The sequence below is a fragment of the Vanessa cardui genome, chromosome 13, assembly GCF_905220365.1.
Source record: "Vanessa cardui chromosome 13, ilVanCard2.1, whole genome shotgun sequence".
In the NCBI taxonomy this organism is placed as follows: domain Eukaryota; kingdom Metazoa; phylum Arthropoda; class Insecta; order Lepidoptera; family Nymphalidae; genus Vanessa; species Vanessa cardui.
Window position 1 is genome coordinate 13704954 of NC_061135.1, and position 21127 is coordinate 13726080.

Here is a 21127-nt window from a genome sequence, read left to right on the forward strand (position 1 = left end):
TATAGGTCTATGATAGACCCGATCGAAGCTATCCACAATTTACAGGAGTAAAAAAAACAATGATTCTTTAGTCGGCAACACATATCCGCAAAATTCGAATAATCGAGATATTTCGATATTAAATAGATAAAAATCAATGACATGAATTACAACGGGCGGCCATGTTTGATGTTTACGGGTGCGTTCAGTAGGTATGTTCTAAATAATAATTTCGTGCAAGGGTACGGGAAACTCAATGGAAATTTATCTAAATTAAAATAATATTAAAGTAATTAATAAATGATAAACCGTATTTGTTTAGTTATATTAATTTTCGCAAGTAAAGCCGGGTTTTCATCTAGTCTGAATAAACGTACACGCATCACATCATTTAGATACTTTGAATATAAAAGCATATTAAAAGTATCCAAACAAAGCAACGATAATAACAAATGAATTACTATTAAGTCGCAATAATAAATACAATCACTAAATAATAAAAAGAAAAACCATGATATCATTATTGTTGCTGTCTGTAATTAAAAAAAAATGTAATAACAATTTAATTTCTTAAAAAATCAGACGTAATTAATTAAATTAGTTGCAGAAGTTTTCTAAAAAGTAAACGGTGAAACATGTTATATTCAGAGTCTTAGATTGTTGTAGATTTTAGGTGCCATAATGACACCAACTACAATGACGAATGACCACAACCTATAATTTCGTCCTACATTTTACTTAATATATTTTCACCTCTAAACCAGCACCGAAACAAATATTATTTTAACGTTTTTTTTTTAATTGTAAACTATGAAGTTCACGATTGAAATGAGAGCAATCGAAGAGGGAATTCGGAGTTTGGTAACAAAATACAAAGAGCGGTTATTCGGTCGCCTATAACGGACACGCTCGCAAACTTAACTGGGATCAGAATGTGAGACGATTACAACGTCATCATATTCCAGAGCTTGTAGACTGACAGTAGCTTATAGCAACAGATGCCTCCAATGGGAATAGGGCTGATTGAAATTTATCGTTCTGAAATAGGGCCGACTGCTGAATGTATATTTGGATGGAAAATTAGCACGACACCGTATGCCTTACTGAGGATGTAACTGTAACGGAACCCTAAAAAGGTAGCCGATTATTTCAAATGAAAATGAGGTAGCTGTCATTAACACTCAGATTTTTCAGATAAGTGATTGCGAAAAGAGATTATTATCTATACATATCAAAGAATTGCATATAAGATTTTAATATATCCGATAATATCAATTTATGATATTCTAAGAAATCGTTCATGATTAATAGAAGCAATAAGATTATGTTTTCATATATAAACCACCGGCGTCGGTGTTTTAGATGCAGTTGTTATTTGTCAGGATAAGTGCACCTGTGTTAATAGGAAGTTAAAAGTGATTATAAAAAAATATGAAAGGTATGAATTTTTGTTTAAATTATTATTACTTTCAAAAATTAAATAAAGTTTTTTTATTAACGTTGAATCTGTGTAATACGTCTCTTAGTTTTCTATATGTATGGGTTGTGAGGTTTACTTTCTTTGGAAGTGAAGTTGGAGTATAAGGCTGCAGTGTTTCCAAATACTTTTATGCATACATAATAAAGGCGTCTAATATATTTTAGACATAAGCTTGTAAGAGCATTCAATATATGATTGATTAAAAACGTGGTTAGTGAATTTTATATTTTTTTACTTTCAGTCGCAGCCTTATTGCTGGTCTGCGCAATCAGTTTAGCTCAAGGTAATGACGTTGAGCTAAATGAGAATGGCTGCCCGATAGACCACACGATTGAAAAACTCTATCCACACGAAAATTGTAACAGATTCTACCAATGCACCCACGGAGAGCTTGTCGATAAGAAGTGTGCTTCAAACCTCTTTTTTGATGTCGAAAAGCAAGAATGTGATTGGTCTGAAACAGTAGATTGTGGTGATAGGGTTATCCCAGACGAGGAAGAAGATGACGACTGTGGTGAGACCGAAAATGAAGGTGGAAACGATAATGAAGATAGTGATGATAACAATGGTTCTTGCAACTGCAACCCAGGCGAGGCACCTTCCATTTGTGACCAAGATGGCTCTGATGGAGTTTTAGTTGCTCATGAAAATTGTAACCAGTTCTACAAATGCTTCAATGGCCAACCCGTTACAATAAGCTGTCCTGGCAACCTTCTTTACAATCCGCACAAAAGAGAATGCGATTGGCCCGACAATGTTGACTGTGGTGATAGAGTCATTCCAGAAGTTGATGAAAATGATAACGATAACGACAACGGTGGAGGTGATGCCGGCGGTGATGGTGGTAGTGAAGGTGGCGATGACGGCGAGGATGACAATGATGGAACTTGCAACTGCAACCCCGGTGAAGCACCTGCTATTTGCGGTCAGGATGGTTCTGACGGAGTGTTAGTTGCACACGAAAACTGCAACCAATTCTACAAATGCTTCAACGGCAAACCCGTTACACTAAGCTGCCCCGGCAACCTTCTCTTCAACCCTTACAGGAGAATATGTGATTGGCCAGAAAATGTTGATTGTGGAGACAGAGTCATTCCAGAAGTTGATGAAAATGATAACGATAACGACAACGGTGGAGGTGATGCTGGCGGTGATGGTGGTAGTGAAGGTGGCGACGACGGCGAGGATAACAATGATGGAACTTGCAACTGCAACCCCGGTGAAGCACCTACTATTTGCGGTCAGGATGGTTCTGACGGAGTGTTAGTCGCACACGAAAACTGCAACCAATTCTACAAATGCTTCAACGGCAAACCCGTTACACTAAGCTGCCCCGGCAACCTTCTCTTCAACCCTTACAGGAGAATATGTGACTGGCCAGAAAATGTGGACTGTGGTGATAGAGTCATTCCAGAAGTTGATGAAAATGATAACGATAACGACAACGGTGGAGGTGATGCCGGCGGTGATGGTGGTAGTGAAGGTGGTGAAGACGGCGAGGATGACAATGACGGAACTTGCAACTGCAATCCCGGTGAAGCACCTGCGATATGCGGTCAGGATGGTTCTGACGGTGTATTAGTAGCACACGAAAACTGCAACCAATTCTATAAATGCTTTAACGGCAAACCAGTTACACTAAGCTGCCCCGGCAACCTTCTCTTCAACCCTTACAGGAGAATATGTGACTGGCCAGAAAATGTTGACTGTGGTGATAGAGTCATTCCAGAAGTTGATGAAAATGATAACGATAACGACAACGGTGGAGGTGATGCCGGCGGTGATGGTGGTAGTGAAGGTGGTGAAGACGGCGAGGATGACAATGACGGAACTTGCAACTGCAATCCCGGTGAAGCACCTGCGATATGCGGTCAGGATGGTTCTGACGGTGTATTAGTAGCACACGAAAACTGCAACCAATTCTATAAATGCTTCAACGGCAAACCAGTTACACTAAGCTGCCCCGGCAACCTTCTCTTCAACCCTTACAGGAGAATATGTGACTGGCCAGAAAATGTTGACTGTGGTGATAGAGTCATTCCAGAAGTTGATGAAAATGATAACGATAACGACAACGGTGGAGGTGATGCCGGCGGTGATGGTGGTAGTGAAGGTGGCGATGACGGCGAGGATGACAATGATGGAACTTGCAACTGCAACCCCGGTGAAGCACCTACTATTTGCGGGCAGGATGGTTCTGACGGAGTGTTAGTCGCACACGAAAACTGCAACCAGTTCTACCTATGTGCCAATGGCAAACCAGTTACGCTAAGCTGCCCCGGCAACCTTCTCTTCAACCCTTACAGGAGAATATGTGATTGGCCAGAAAATGTTGAGTGCGGAGACAGAGTCATTCCAGAAGTTGATGAAAATGATAACGATAACGACAACGGTGGAGGTGATGCCGGCGGTGATGGTGGTAGTGAAGGTGGCGATGACGGCGAGGATGACAATGATGGAACTTGCAACTGCAACCCCGGTGAAGCACCTGCGATATGCGGTCAGGATGGTTCTGACGGTGTATTAGTAGCACACGAAAACTGCAACCAATTCTACAAATGCTTCAACGGCAAACCAGTTACACTAAGCTGCCCTGGCAACCTTCTCTTCAACCCTTACAGGAGAATATGTGACTGGCCAGAAAATGTTGACTGTGGAGATAGAGTCATTCCAGAAGTTGATGAAGATGATAACGATAACGACAATGATGGAGGTGATGTCGGCGGTGATGGTGGTAGTGAAGGTGGCGATGACGGCGAGGATGACAATGACGGAACTTGCAACTGCAACCCCGGTGAAGCACCTGCGATATGCGGTCAGGATGGTTCTGACGGTGTATTAGTAGCACACGAAAACTGCAACCAATTCTACAAATGCTTCAACGGCAAACCAGTTACACTAAGCTGCCCTGGCAACCTTCTCTTCAACCCTTACAGGAGAATATGTGACTGGCCAGAAAATGTTGACTGTGGAGATAGAGTCATTCCAGAAGTTGATGAAGATGATAACGATAACGACAATGGTGGAGGTGATGTCGGCGGTGATGGTGGTAGTGAAGGTGGCGATGATGGCGAGGATGACAATGACGGAACTTGCAACTGCAACCCCGGTGAAGCACCTGCGATATGCGGTCAGGATGGTTCTGACGGTGTATTAGTAGCACACGAAAACTGCAACCAATTCTACAAATGCTTCAACGGCAAACCAGTTACACTAAGCTGCCCCGGCAACCTTCTCTTCAACCCTTACAGGAGAATATGTGACTGGCCAGAAAATGTTGACTGTGGAGATAGAGTCATTCCAGAAGTTGATGAAAATGATAACGATAACGACAACGGTGGAGGTGATGCCGGCGGTGATGGTGGTAGTGAAGGTGGCGATGACGGCGAGGATGACAATGATGGAACTTGCAACTGCAACCCCGGTGAAGCACCTGCTATTTGCAGTCAGGATGGTTCTGATGGAGTGTTAGTCGCACACGAAAACTGCAACCAGTTCTACCTATGTGCCAATGGCAAACCAGTTGCGCTAAGCTGCCCCGGCAACCTTCTCTTCAACCCTTATAGGAGAATATGTGATTGGCCAGAAAATGTTGATTGTGGAGATAGAGTCATTCCTGAATGTAATGAAAACGACAACGATAACGACAACGGTGGAGGTGAAGCCGGCGGTGATGGTGGTAGTGAAGGTGGCGATGACGGCGAGGATGACAATGATGGAGCTTGTAACTGCAATCCCGGTGAAGCACCTGCTATTTGCGGTCAGGATGGTTCTGACGGAGTTTTGATTGCACACGAAAACTGCACCCAATTCTACAAATGTTCTAATGGCGAACCCATTACATTGAACTGTCCCGGCAACCTTCTCTACAATCCTTACAGGAGAATATGCGATTGGCCCGAAAATGTTGATTGTGGAGACAGACTGATTCCAGAATGTAATGAAAATGACAATGATGCCGGCGGTGACGCTGGTGATCAAGGTGGCGATGACGGCGAGAACGACAATGATGGACCTTGCAACTGCAACCCCGGTGAAGCCCCTTTAATTTGCGGTCAGGATGGTTCTGACGGAGTTTTGATTGCACACGAAAACTGCAAACAGTTCTACATGTGTGTCAACAACGAACCTGTAGCAATGGACTGCCCCGTTGATCTTCTTTACAATCCTTACAAAAATTTGTGTGATTGGCCTGAGAATGTTAATTGTGGAGGCAGAATTCAAAGTGTCGCCCTGAATAAACATTTGAATTGGGCTAGATTAAGAGCAACACGTATTTAAAGTTTATTCCTTTATAATTATTGAATTATGTTATTGAAAATATTTAAACATTATTTATATACTTAAAATAAACAATTATTTTTTAAGATTGTGTCTTCTTCTTATCCTATTATTGTAAGATTTCGTGTTTTTTTAATAAATCTATCTATACAGTCTGACTGACTGATTGATCATCGCCGAGCGTAAACTATTAAAGTTAGGGCTTTGAAATTTGGTGACTCGGGTTGTTTTATTGCATAGACCCCCAGAAACCGAAGAGACCGAGAACTGTTTGTATTCCACGAATATCTTTGATACCTTCAGAACACCTTTTTAAATGCAGTTCTCGTTCAAAGGGTGTTTCACCATGATAATTAATAAAGTACAAGAGCAAAACTTTAAAATGGCTGGAGTAGACTAGACAATAAGAGAACACGAAGGATTTTGACCGTCCGAATGCCAAGGTCATTTAAAAAGAGAAAATTAATAGTAAGGTATATGCAATATTACAGAATAAAAGTCATAACACGAATATTATATATATTCCTGGGAAAAAATACTGTTAATAATAAAATTTATTACCATTGCATCTTTTAATATTAGAACAAGAAATTAGTTCCATAAGTATTAGTCATTCAAGTTAATTTCAATTGCCCATATTTTATTATACTTTATTCAAATACAGTCTAGATAGGTAAAACCCACTTATAACTTATTCTACCACCTTGTAACAATACTTAGTCTTTCTGCTATTTCAGTTTGAATAGTAAGTGAATCTATGGCATCACGCGTATTAATACTCATCTATATCTATACTACTATACAAATCTCTAGAGTCTGTCTGTACACTCAATTTATTTGTCGAATTTCGTCATAAGTATTCATTTTATGACTGCCTGATATCAGTTTTACAATTTTTTTAATTTTTGTCTTTCTGTATGTCCCGCTATAACTTGAGAACGGCAGAACCGATCTTTACAAAATTGGTATAAAGTAAGAAACACGTGATTGCGCAAATTATAGGTTATTTATATATTTAAAAAAGGATGCGTTTGTGTGTCTGCTGCTGTTGTATCTATAGACTCAGAAACTATTTGACCGATCATTATGAAAATTGTTATGCATATGTGCTTTTTGAAATAGGAAGTGATTATGCTATCCCCATTGATGTAACTCACCACGAGATGGCGCTGCGATAAAAAGACTTCTACACCGTTCAACCGATTGTCATGAAAATGAGTACGTACAAGTATTTGTATTTGGTGAACCGATAAAAAATAATGAAATAAAAAAATGAAATCAATTCAAAAAGCAAAACAGGGAACTTAATTTCCTTCATATATCAATAAACATAAAATAATCATAACAATTATAATTTTCATTTTAAAATGAGATAATAATAAATTACATGTACGGGAAAAAGTGATTAGCTATTTTATAATTGGTAAGTATACTCATAACTTAAATAACAATGAATCTTTAGTTTAAAATGCAAACGTAAGACAAATAACCAAAACAATAACTTATTTGTATAAATAGAAAACTAGAGCTATAGTCTTCAAATTATTTAAAATGCCACGAAGAAACAAAATATAGGAACATCGACAAGATACGTACAGCGTCATAGAACCAAAAGACCTACTAAAACAACACACCAACAAAAATACGTTTAGAAGCAAATAGAATCCGAATTTCTTCTCTGAGAGCTGCCGAAACAGTTAGTCAACGTAATGATCAAGTTTCAGATTTTCGAACAAGAGCATCTTCATCAAGTGCTAATGAAAAACCTGACGAGCGAGTCCAACGACTAGATGACCAACGATTAAAACAGACTAAGTCAAGAACTAGAACAAATAATCTCAATAAATAACGTTTAAGATTCTGATAACAAGATGCATCCCGATGTGATCATTGGTTCATAGAATTTAGTATATATACAGTACACTGCTCCATTGGCAAATTTTATTTATCACAACCGGTTGATCCACTAGAACCTATTTTACCAACACCGTGGAACTACTAAGAAGTTTAAATATTTCCTTCAGCATATTGTAAAATACATTTCATGTTTTCAAGTGACATCTTTGGAGCAACAAATAATAACAATACAATAATTTCGCGTCTACATTTAAAATTAAGGACAAATATATCATCAGATTGGTTCATTTTTCCAGTATCTGAAGAAAATCCCCAGTTTCTGCAAATTTAAAAAAAGAAAAAGAGATTAATCGACGATGTTCAATACTACAAATCATCGAGAAGTCATCGCTTAATTAAGTTAGATATTTCAATATTGCTCTAGAAAATGAAACAACAGATAATTTCAAAGTCATTTTTGAAGTCGATAGAACGCAAACGAATGAATATTTAAGGCGCTTTAATGCTCCCATGGCTTCTGAAGTTACAGCAGTAGTTGTTGGTATAGAAATTACAAAACGAGATATTGTTATCATTAAACGAGACAAAAACATGGAAGGTGTCGCTGAAACACACCAAGCTTATGACGAATTCTACGATTATCCAATTCTGTTTCTTGATATCATATTAGACTGTATCAAACTAATATCACGACACGCTCTGTGACAGCGAAGAGAGTTAGTTGCATGGATTTTTATGCGTATCGTATATTAGGGATATTCAATCTAATCATATTCTGAAGTGTCGTCAACTGTTACAACAAGTCATTGTTGATATTTACGCTAAGGTCGATTACGAAGGATTAAACTACATTCGATACAACCAATCAAAACTTCGAATCGTACATTGATTAACGAGGTACAATAACGAATGATAAAGTAGCTGTTGATATAGGATAAAGAGTAATATTTCCATCTTCGTAGCCTGGGAGTCTAAGACATATGCACTAATATGGTGAGGATTTTTGTCCTACGTTCCCAAGTGTGGTCAACATTGTAAATGTAATAACATGGATATTTGATAGAACCGGATAAAAGAGGACTGTTGGTGTGATGGAAACTTTTACAGACTGTAAATATTTAAATAATAATACCTTATTTACGATCAAATTTAATCAACTTTACATCGAGATTATACAAACGAAAACAATTTCATAAATCATATCTGATTTCGGATTGAATAAAAAGAAGACGTGGATCTTGAAAATAAGTTTATGGGTTTCATGAACAATATGCACCCTATCAAAAAAATCATTGAAGAAGATAAAATGGATGACAATTTTTAAGAATTTGGTTATAGCTCATATGTTTCTTGATTTGCTCTTTTATTATTTGCACATTATTAATGATCAAAAATTAAAAAAAAATTAAAATTCAAAAATGCTTCATCAAAAGTATAACACCTCGCCTCATTGCCTCCACTGGTGAAAGGAGGGTTGGTTCGTTTTTTGCCCAGAGGATCGGAATTGCGATTCAACGGGAAAATGCTGCTAGCATTCTTGCCACCATTCCACACGGTCAAGATTTATACAGTAAATAGTTATAGTTCATATCATATCATATGCTGCGACTAATGCCCAGCGAAGCGGGCGGGTAAGCTAGTACTAAACAAATATTAGATAACTTCAGATATATTACTCTGATCCCCATGTAAGTAAAAGTTTACTGAAAAAGTCATCGTCATAGTGTTCAAAACAATAATTTTGTCGCTGAAATGACAGACAGATTCATTAATTATTATGAAATATGTACTTATCAAATCAAATCAATTACATCAAGATAAAACAACATGTACGTCTTGATTCAAGTAGGCTTTTACAAGCATTTTATATTTCAGGGAAAGTTATAATCAGTTGGTTACTAAGCACAAGTACCTCAGTAGAACTATATTAAGGAATCCTACCGGAATATATAATCTACCGACAGTTGACAATATTTTGAATAGTTTTATGTAATATGCTTCTATTTAGTTATGTGTCGTACTTTATTTATTAACACATAAAACAACTGATGCGGGCATAGCACTTCTAAAACATATTTATAGTGCTTGGGAAAACTCGCAGAATGATTTTGGAGTATTTGTCTAAAGCATTAGATTGTGTAGAACAAAAGACGCTTCTTTACAAACTCAAATACTATGGCATCTACGGCTCGTGATCTCATTGCTTCATACTTAAGTTAAAGAGTCCAGCAAGTTTTCATTGGAATAAAGTCTTCTCGGTCTGCGTTAAAAACGGGTGTTCCACAAGGTTCAATTTTGGATCTCTTTCTATTTTTAAAATATATAAATGATCTTAATTTCTATGTTAAAGATATTTGTGATATAGTATTGTTTGCTGACGATACTTCACTAATTTTAAAGGTGGACAGGAAAAAAGTGACTATGATGATGTAAACATACATAAGTACATAGTCAAAGGTACACGATTGGTTTACAGTAAAATTTGCTTTTGAATGCTCAAAAAACAAAATATGTAGTTTTTTTTTTCTCTCTGGAAAAACGCATCACGCACTTCCCCCACGTGATGGAAAGTGGGGGGGTGTGTGGGACTCCCCGGAGCCCTGGACACCGAGTGCGCCCAAGTACGCCGGGTTTACCCACTAAAAAATCAGCGGTACCCTCTCCGTCTTTCGATGGACGCCACGGGATCGCTTACGCATGCTACCGTGACGCCCTGACGGTCGGCCCACCTATGGGGGCCTCTAACACCTAGGGGTGATTCCCGGGGTACTGGGACCCCCCTAGTCCCAGCGGCGCCTATTGAGGCGGTGGGAGAAGGTGCGCGTAGCGCCATGTAGTTTTTACCCTACCTATATTGTTAGAATGCATTATTATAATATTTCTTTAAACGGTGACCGTCTTGATGAAGTAGATACTACGGTGTTTTTGGGAACAGAATTGGATCCCGAACTCCAGTGGAGTCCTCATTTATTGTTCCTGACAGGAAAACTCTGCTTCGCAGCATACGTAGTCAGAAAAGTCAGACAATTAACTGATATGACACCGCTCTTTTAGTGTATTTTAGTTATTTTTACTGTGTTATGTCATATGGCATGATACTTTTACTAAAGCTGCAGTTATTGAATCTTTTTTTATTTTACGTAAATAAAAATTTTAACAAAAAGAAAAACTGACTTCAAACAAAACACTATTTTAAAACAAATTAATATGCACTAAAAAGTAATAAAAATAATTTCGTATTCAACTTATTTTTTAGAGTCCTCCTAAGTAAAATGAAATGAAAAATATTGGACTACTTAAAATTTTAAAATCGTAAATCGACTTTTAAGTAGTCTAATATTTTTCCACACAGGTAAAAGGTAACAAACATAAAAAAATAAAATACAGACGAATTGATAACCTCCTCCTTTTTGAAGTCGGTTGATAAATTATAAATGAGGCTTCATTTATGAAAACTGGGAAAACTCATTATTCAAATATTTTAAAGTTATAATCTAAACAAGTTACTAGACACGATCGACTCTTGAATGTAAATTTTTATCGCACATTTTCATAATAAATTGATTTTAAAACAATTCCAACGCGCTGTAACGAATCAATGACTGGATTGAGTATAAAATGTAAAAATATTTATTGTTTCCAATCTTCAAACTATTTTACACTTGTAGATATAAACATTAATATTACTTCCCTGCTTCTCTTCTATTTATTCCTCTGATAGTTGCCTTGGTGGTTAAGTTATACCTTATTGTCTGCTACTGTAGTGGACTGGTAGATAACCGGTATCTATTTAAAATTTTAAAATAGAATTAATCACAGTCGTTAAAAAATATGAATCTTAATCAATAACCCTCAGTTAAAACCCAGACAAGCACCACTGAATTTTCATAAATCCAGAAACATCCTTTAATCCTTTAAACACTAGTTTATATTCATCTCTAGTTCAGGGAAATAAAATAACGTTCATACCTTGGTGTAAACGGGGTATCTACCATTCTTCAGATATTCTACCGCCAAGCCACATTACTTGGTATTGTTGTGTCCAGGTTTGAAGGGTGAGTGAGCCAGTGTAAATACACGCACGAAGGACATATCTTAGTTCCCAAAGTTGGTGGCGCATTGGCGATTAAAGGAATGGTTAAAGTTTCTTACAGCGCCATTGTCTAAAAAAGAAACCTGCATTGGTGGACTAAAATAGGCCGTGTATCTATTGACACACAAACCAAACCTTCTCATAAAGCAATAATGGAGTCACGGGGAACAACTTGTATTTTAAATAATTCTGGTTGTAATAATTCCACATAGTACCCAATACAGTTAGATGTTATGTATGTTTTATTCAAAACTATAAATATGTTATCGGTCGATGGAGCGGGACATAGCATGTATTATTATCGTAAGTAAAAAGCCGACTTAAGTTTCGCTACACAGAAAGCCAATGGAGTCTTGGGTACAATGCTTCGGGACGGCATCGGACGGCATTCTCGGCTTGTAATAATATAACTAACTTAAATGACATAATACCCATTACCATTTTACACTTTATGATTATTTTATGTATAATCAGAATCCCTTAGTAATATCGGAAATATTAATTATCGTGTGAAACAACAACAACAACAACAGCCTGTAAATTCCCACTGCTGGGCTAAAGGCCTCCTCTCCCTTTAAGGAGAAGGTTTGGAACATATTCCACCACGCTGTTCCAATGCGGGTTGGTGGAATGCACATGTGGTAGAATTTCTATGAAATTCGTCACATGCACGTTTCCTCGCGATGTTTGCCTTCAGCGCTGAGCACGAGATGAATTATAAAGACAAATTAAAACACATGAAACAGCGGTGCTTGCCTGGGTTTGAACCCGCAATCATCGGTTGAGATGCACGCGCTCTAACCACTGGGCCATCTCGACTCTGGTGAAAGCTAAGGAATTAAAACAGGAGTATCTTAACTGTAGGACACTGTTTCAAATCTGTGACTGCACTAAAAAGATTCTATAAAATAATGTTTGTTAATGATTTATTATCTCAGCAGTGAAGCTAGACATAGAGAACTGCATTTATATCAGATGACAGTTTGCCTCGTGAGTCGTGTGTCAACATCAATCAGCATGGGAATAGCATGGTAGATCAAGCTCCAAAATACTTCTTCTAGAGAAACATAAAACCTCAAACAAAACATATTTGTTAAAGTATAATTCTCGTATTGATTTTTGATACATATACTGTAGGGCTTTCTTAGATGGGTCGGAAGGTTACTCAATCTAAATAACAAATAAATAAAAGTTTCGGCTGAGGATAACGTGCTCCTCAGAATTGTTCCGTTCCCTTCCGTTCCGTTACTTTGTCATAGATCCTTTGCTCAGAATCTTACCAAACTTTTACCAAACTACCCTTGAAGTATATCCTTTATAATAAAAAAAGAATCATCAAAATTGGTTGGCACAATTTTGAGTTATTCTCCTATTTATCGCGCACATACATAATGAAAATTTAAGACTTAAATCGTTTTCATATGGATACCATCATCGGAACAGGATAAAATTAAAATGGGACTACACGGGAAGCACTACCTTTCAAACATAAAAAATATCAAAATCAGTCCACCCAGTGACAAGTTACGAAGTAACAAACATAAAAACAAATACAGAAGAATTGATAACCTCCTCCTTTTTTAAGTCGATTGAAAAGAGAGAAGCCCGCTGTGTTTAGAATATTTGATCCAGAGACATTCGGCATATTTTTAACAAAGTAGGAATACTCACAACAGTGAGTAATAAGACGCAACAGCGTCACAATATATTTGCAACAACATTATAGATATTCATAGTAACATTGATCACTTTGATAAAATCTGTGATAATCATTGCTCGTGCACAAGAAGTAAGGATAAAATTATAATGCTATCAGTTACCGAATTCCCAAAGTCGGGAAAAGTTCTATAATAAATTCCACAGACATTTTTGACTTTGTCGTTTCATAAACATAAATTATTTGTAAAAAATACATTTGTAAAGAAAGCAATATGCCGTATTTACCAGTTCAGTATAAGATTATGCAGACGATAAAATACCTTGGAATGAATACTTGTTGACTTCCAGGCAGGATAAATTACATACATATATAATTGTAATTAAATAAAATGACTGAATATTGCAATGTTGAAATAGAGTAACTACTGAGTTTCTGGCCGGGTCTTCTCGGTAGAAACTATTTTCCGGACCAGTGGTAGCTTCAGTTAAATAGTTGTTAAATGACGATTCAAAGTGGTTGTAAAAGCCTACTTGAATAAAGCATATTTTGATTTTTTTTTTGATATAAAGTGAAAAATCTTTATTCAATATAGAAAGCGTTAAACTTGCTTATTAGTTGAAAAAAAACTACCACCATAAGACCGAAATAAATAAACAACTCTACTAAACTTTAATAAATGTAATTCAAAATAGCCTGGATGAGGCGGTTGGTTCCAAGGTAGGTAATTGTTTACAAAATAATAAGTTTTAATATATTTTACCACATATATAATGTACCCTTAACGATTAATTTATATTATATTATGTATATTTTGTGTATTTAGCATCGTTCACCTTGTCACATATTAAGTATTTTTTTTAACTTAAGAAGTATTAAGTACAATTATCTTGGTCTTTATGACCTAAAAGATATGGCCAAGTCATTACAAAATATCTTTCAACACTTATCACATCCACCTAGATGATCGAATATGAAGAAATGTGCGATTTTTTAGACATTTTCACAACCACTCTATAGAACAAGCTTTCGCCGGCGGTTTTTCCGAAGCAATACCACTTGGATTTCTTTTCTAGAAGGATCCCAAGATCCTTCAAGAAAAGACCTTCACCTTCCTTAAAGGCCGGCAAAGCACCTGCAAGCCCTCGGTGTTGCAGATGTCCAAGGGCGGGGGTAGTCACTTTCTAATCCTTAGGTACGAAATCGGAAATAGGTGCAGTGTCTCTAATACTGCTGTGGCGTAGCTTCGTGCCCAGCTTTTCATGTTGCAAACAACCAAATGCCCTAAATACAAAATATCTCTGAGGTACTCTGTGACTCGTACCAGGCTGTAAAATGTTTTTAATTAGCTGCCTGCATTGCCGAGCGACCCTTTAAAAAGCCATTTCTAAAGTCCAATTATTTATTGTGCAACGACTTGTATTTGTTAAATTGTTTGACTTCTAGTCGTGGAAATTGGAGAACAAATAAATTTGCAAGAATGCAAAAAAAATTGCCGCAAATAAATTTTGAAACATTAGTAATATAACGATAGTAAGCAATTGGTTGGTTGACAATTGACAATCTCAAAATATTTTGGCTCTTCCAGTTTCGCAACTATTGCCAAGTCACTATAATTATAATATAAAGAAAACTATTGATACAATTATTAAATGTATAAATCAATTATAACTACAAAATAATTTGAATAGAGCTTGGCTTCTATGAGATCTCAAAACTTTTTACGATGGAAAGACTGGATCGAGAGACTTGGCATTTTTTTTTACATGACATTTAATGTTTTTGGTGGGATAAAATAATTTCGGAAGGAAACTTTACGTGATTAGACCCCTGAAGAACCGCCATACTGGTACAAATGACCAAATATTTTGTCATTATTATCTCCCGGTCTATAACTAACATGACTGTATTTTTTTTAAATGTTGAAAAAGAGTAACTACTGATTTTCTTGCCGGTTCTTCTCGGTAGAATCTACTTTCCCAACCGGTGGTAGCTTCGCTTAATTGTTAAATGACGATTCAAAAGTGCTTGTAAAAGCCCACTTGAATAAAGATTATTTTGATTTTGGTAACAACCATTTAAGCGGTGGGTTTGACGTGTACGGTTTTTCGAAAATTTTAAAAATAAACAGTTACTTGGGCATTCTCGAGCGCGTCAGATTTTCATACTATGTATTCCCCAAGTGCCTATCTGCCGGTTTGCGTGGTAGGTAGGCACATAAAGTAGTCAAAAATGCATCAGATTTTCGGAAGGGGTGTTAAGTAGGCCCCAAGGAGCTCCCTTTAAAAAAACTGACGATTTCGGCGTCACGATAAGCTACGATGAAATTTTGAAAATGCAAAATATCGAGTTTTTTTAAATACTCGAGAAATACTCGAGCGCGTCAGATTTTCATAGGGGAGGCTTATCTCGGTATCCTGAAAGCACTTTTTTTTTAATCTGACAAAATTGTTGGTGGATTCTCTTAATCTGACCGAAGATCTTTTGGTTTCTTTTTTCCTTTCTTTCTCCTTGAAAAAACGGGGAATATAAGAATGACAATAAAGCGATAGATACAACCAACGTAAATGTAGATAAAACTTAGTAAGGATTGTATTATTCATTGTATAAAAAAATGAAATGATATAAAAATAGGATCTTGACAATATTGCTCAATACAATTCATCTTCTTCTTCTACTTTACTGGGACTTTCATATTGTCGCTCCTCATCCACAATTCACAATTTTTTTGTAAAATGTATCGTTCGCGACTTAAATAAGTATATGCCGCAACGCGTTCTTAGGAAGACGATATGTCTCCTCCAAACTTCCGGTCATGCGGAAACCGGCAGATTTTGTATTTTTAGTAAGTTTAAGATTATATTCTTCAAAATAAACAAAATAAAAATCGCGCTCGAGAATGCCGGATTAAGGTTTTTTTTCACAAATTCGCAACCTAATAACGCGGCGGTGTCAAGGATTTATCGTCTGATTAGATAAATTTAGTTTTTAAGGGGACTACATGAGCTAAATGCAAGTTTTAAAATGCCAAAAAGTATATAATCCAATGCAATAAACCAAATGAAAAAAATATATGTTAATCTTCAGGATAGATGCTAGTTATTAATTGTGTTGAAAACATGATGTAATTAATTTGGTACGATAGAAAAAAATCGCAAAGTTACCTCTAAAAAAGTCTTTTTTTGTTTTTTAACTACACTTATATACCTTCAATAATTTTGGTCTTTTGTCAGATTATTCTACAAACAATATACTAAAAATTTATTATCTTAATTATTTAGTAAAATCAATAGATTTTTTTTAAATCAGATTTTCTTATTTTCGACCAAAATGCGTAAGCATGTGTGCGTGAGCGCCTCGTACAGACACTGCTGGCCGAGGCCTGTTGCTATACAGACGTGTCGCTCTTTTCACCGCACCGTTGCGAATAAAATCTCGTAGATTTTATTTTTGTGTAATTTTAATTGTAAATTAATTGTCGAATATTATTCTTTTATGTAAATAAATATATTAAGTTAAAATAGTCTAGTTGCAGTTAGCCATTTATTTTTTTGTTAAGTTATTTTTTATAAAGTTTAATTTTGTAAACATGGGAAATAAAGTACAATCTGTGAAGAAAACTAAAAAACGTTCATATAAATTAAAAAGCCGAACATATGAAAGATAATATGAAAAGGTAAGAGTATTTAATTAGTAAACATATATATATTTTATAAATAATGATTATTGGAAACATTTATTAAAAACAATGCAATTAGTTCGCATAGAATCAGATTTTTCGACATATATCTTACAGTCACCATTGAGTATTTGGTATTGACCAAACTTGCATTGGCAAGCAATTTAAGAAAAATGTGCGGGTTCGATCCCCGCACTCTGAACTAAAATTTTATTATTTTTAAAGGACTATATTAAAATTTAATTGCTAACAACTATGCATTTATTTTTTCAGAATTAAGAAAATCGAAAAAAAATAACACGGAAGCTATTTCTATTACGTTAGAGTTTAATTTTATCAATTTTGTTTATAATAGGAAATATAGTTATGTATGGATGCAATTTAATAAAAAAAAAAATAAATAAATACAAATTTGCACATCACATGAATATTTAGTGGTGCTTGCCTGGGTTTGAACCCGCAATAAGATGCGCGGGTTCTACCCACTGGGCCATCTTGAAATATGTAATTGTTGTGAACCAAAGAACTAAAATATTTAGAAGTGTCATATACGTAATTCAATATTTTTAAAGATTGGAAATAGTATCAATTGAAAAATTTTATCTCGTAGCTTCAGTGAAAGTGGGTGAAATATTGATTGCAAGTATCCAAGATATTTTAATAACGAACGACGACGAACGAATAATTAAAAAAAAAAAATTTAATAAAAAAATTGAAACGAAATTTATTTGTTTTTTTGTTAAACCAAAAGTAAATAAAAATATTTGAATTTAATTGAATCAGTTTTATTTCAAATATCAGTCAAAAACAATACAAATAATTCTAATATCCAAACTATTTTTATGAGATTTATGACTAAACCCACTGTGATTGACCGAGTTAACCAATAATTCTACTAAACCGACTTGACGATATTATTTTTATAGTAACTTTTTGATGCTGACTTTTTTAACTTAATTTTTTTTCTTTGTGTACCGATATTACTAAAACGAACAAACTCTACGCTTTTTGTCAGTGTACAAATTACGAACAGTTCCAATTTTATTTAATAAATCGCTTAACAAACTTACAAAATTTAAAAATAGGTACGATTTAATATTTAGTTTTACAACTAATTGAATTGATACAGTAAAAATTAAAGAAAAAAATGTTTAAATTAACTATTTTTGTACATAAAATAATAATAATTTAAGTTTAATTAATTCTGTTTAATTTTATCATAATTTTTTAAATGACACAAAGAAATTAAAATAATTCTGTTGTCCTGTCTATTTTTATGAAATCTATGATTGATAGAATTGATAGAATTGACTTCGCTTCGCTTTCGCTCGGCGCGGCGCGCGGCGGTTCGGCGCCATCTATTGGAATATTCAGGCGTAACCTCGCCGCCTCGCTAAGCGTAGTGCGCGGGGGGACATGCCGTTTTTGTCGTTAGTGTAAGTGTGTGCGCGTGACTCTCAAGGGCAATTAGCTCCTGTAGTCCCCTTAAACACTAAAATCAACCCCCAATATCTTAATCTGACGCGCTCGAGTATTTAAGAATATCGTTTTTTTTTACTAATCTGATCGTCTACCCTAGGCGCGCGTCACTACATACAGAGCTAAATACTTTACAAGGTTGTTCTATTAGGTCTAAGGTTTCTCTCATATCTTAAACTGCCAAGCTCGAGTATTGCCTAAAATTCCCCTATTCGCCTCCATATATATATATTTTTTTATGGCATAGGTGGCAAACGAGCAGGAGGCTCACCTGATGGAAAGTGACTACCACCGCCCATGGACATCTGCAACACCAGGAGGCTTGCAGGTGCGTTGCCGGCCTTTGAGAAAGGAGTAGGCTCTTTTCTTGAAGGTTCCCATGTCGTATCGGTTCGGAAAAACCGCCGGGGAAAGCTGGTTCCACAAAGTGGTTGTGCGAGGCAGAAAATGTCTAAGAAATCGCGCTGTTGTGGATTTTCGGACATCAAGATGGTGCGGGTGAAACTTGGAATTTTGACGAGATGTCCGAAGGTGAAATTCAGCAGCCGGGATTAATCCGAACAATTCCTCGGAACATTCCCCGTGAAAAAATCGGTAGAAGATGCAGAGTGATCCGACATCTCTACGCAAAACCAAAGGATCAAGGAGATCGGAAAGGGCTTGATCGTCGATAACTCGAGCCGCTCTACGTTGGATGCGGTCAAATGGAAGGAGCTGGTACTGGGGAGCACCCGCCCAGAGGTGAGAGCAGTACTCCATGTGAGGCCGAATTTGCGCCTTGTAAAGTTTTAGGCGATGGGCCGACGTGAAATACTGTCTCGCCTTGCTGAGCACGCCCAGCTTTTTTGAAGCCAATTTGGCTTTGCCTTCCAATTGACCGCGGAACTGAACGAGGCTCGAAATATCAACGCCAAGTATTCCGATACTACCTGTAGCGGCTATCGGAATGTTCTCAAATCGTGGAGATACGACAAATGGGGTCTTTTTAGCGGTTAACGCGCAAACTTGCGTCTTTTTGGGGTTGAAATGGACCAGATTTAGCCGGCCCCAATTCGAGACTTCGTTTAATGAAGACTCGACTTCAGACACAAGTTTGTTCCGGTTCTCTTCGACGTTTTCCCGAGAAATATTAGCTCAGCCGGTTTATAAGGTGTCAACGGTACTGTCGTCTGCATAGTAATGAATGTTCCCGATTTGCAACAAATCATTGATATGCAGAAGAAACAGAGTGGGTGATAGAACGCAGCCTTGTGGAACACCAGCATTGACGAATTTTAAGTCAGAGCATGCACCGTCGACAACGACCTTGATGCTCCGATCTGCCAAAAAGCTGGTAATCCAATTGCATAATTTCCCGGGAAGCCCATAGGAAGGAAGCTTCGAAAGAAGCGCTTTGTGCCATACGCGATCGAAGGCCTTCGCTATGTCCAAGCTGGCTGCTAATGCCTCCCCCTTGCTGTCAACTGCTTCAGCCCACCTATGAGTAAGGTAAACTAGAAGATCACCGGCTGAGCGACCCCGACGGAAACCGTACTGGCGGTCACTAATCAGCTGATTCTCCTCTAGGTACCGCAGGAGCTGGCAGTTAATAAGGGACTCCATTATCTTGGAGAGCAAGGAGGTGATGGCTATAGGCCTATAATTGGACGGGTCTGAGCGGTTGCCTTTTTTAGGGATCGGATGCACCAAAGCTGTCTTCCAGGAATTCGGGACGACGCCTAATGTGTAGGATTGCCGGAAAAGACGCGTTAAGACCGGTGCCAACTCGGGAGCACATGTCCGTAGCACGATTGGAGGGATACCATCGGGTCCGCTCGACTTATGAATGTCCAAGGAAAGAAGTGCTTTACGAACTGCACTTTGCCGGAATTTAACTTCCGGCATCGTGGTATCACACCGCGGAATTGTTGGTGGAGATTTTCCTTGGTCATCCAGAGTCGAGTTCGACGCGAAGAGAGAGCCTAAAAGATCAGCTTTCTCTTTCGCGGTATGGGCCAATGACTCACCGTCCCTGTGCAGAGATGGAAAAGAGGGCTGACAGAAATTCCCTAAGACAGCCTTAGCGAGAGACCAGAACGCTCGTGTTCCTGAAGGGAGACGCACCAGTCTCTCGCCAATTCTGCCAATGTACTCCGTCTTCGCCCTAGCAATCACGTTTTTGAGGGACCTAGAGGCAGAGTTATATTCCTTTTTGAATGCGCTGGTATTTACATCACGAGACGCAGATGCATTAGCCCAGGTTTGATAGTGTTCCCACTTTCGGCGTGATGCCGTTTTGCAGAAGCGACCAAACCAAGGCTGGGACTTGCCACCGATGGGTACTGCAGAGTAAGGAATGAATAGTTCCATACCCTGAAGCACCACATCGGCAACAGAGTCAGCAGCAGCGTTCGGATCATCCGGCGAGAAACAAATCTGCCCCCATGGGTACGATGCAAAAAAAGACCGCATCCCATCCCAATCTGCTGACTTGTAGTGCCATACTCGGCGGCACCCAACAAAGCGAGGCCGTGAGTACCGCACAACCGGCACTGTACTCCGGACGAGACAGTGGTCAGACGAGCCCAGAGGGGGATCGACGATAACCTGATAGCCATCCGGATGCGAAGTCAGCAGAAGGTC

General features: G+C 37.5%; 1 protein-coding gene across 1 annotated transcript; it reads left to right on the plus strand.

Annotated features, from left to right (window-relative positions):
* Window positions 1–1309: 1309 nt before the first annotated feature.
* Window positions 1310–5895, plus strand: LOC124534975. Its single transcript, XM_047111007.1, has 2 exons — window positions 1310–1417; window positions 1701–5895. The coding sequence occupies exons 1-2, from the start codon at window positions 1411–1413 to the stop codon at window positions 5738–5740; spliced, it is 4047 nt and encodes a 1348-aa protein (XP_046966963.1). The 5' UTR covers window positions 1310–1410; the 3' UTR covers window positions 5741–5895.
* Window positions 5896–21127: the final 15232 nt, after the last annotated feature.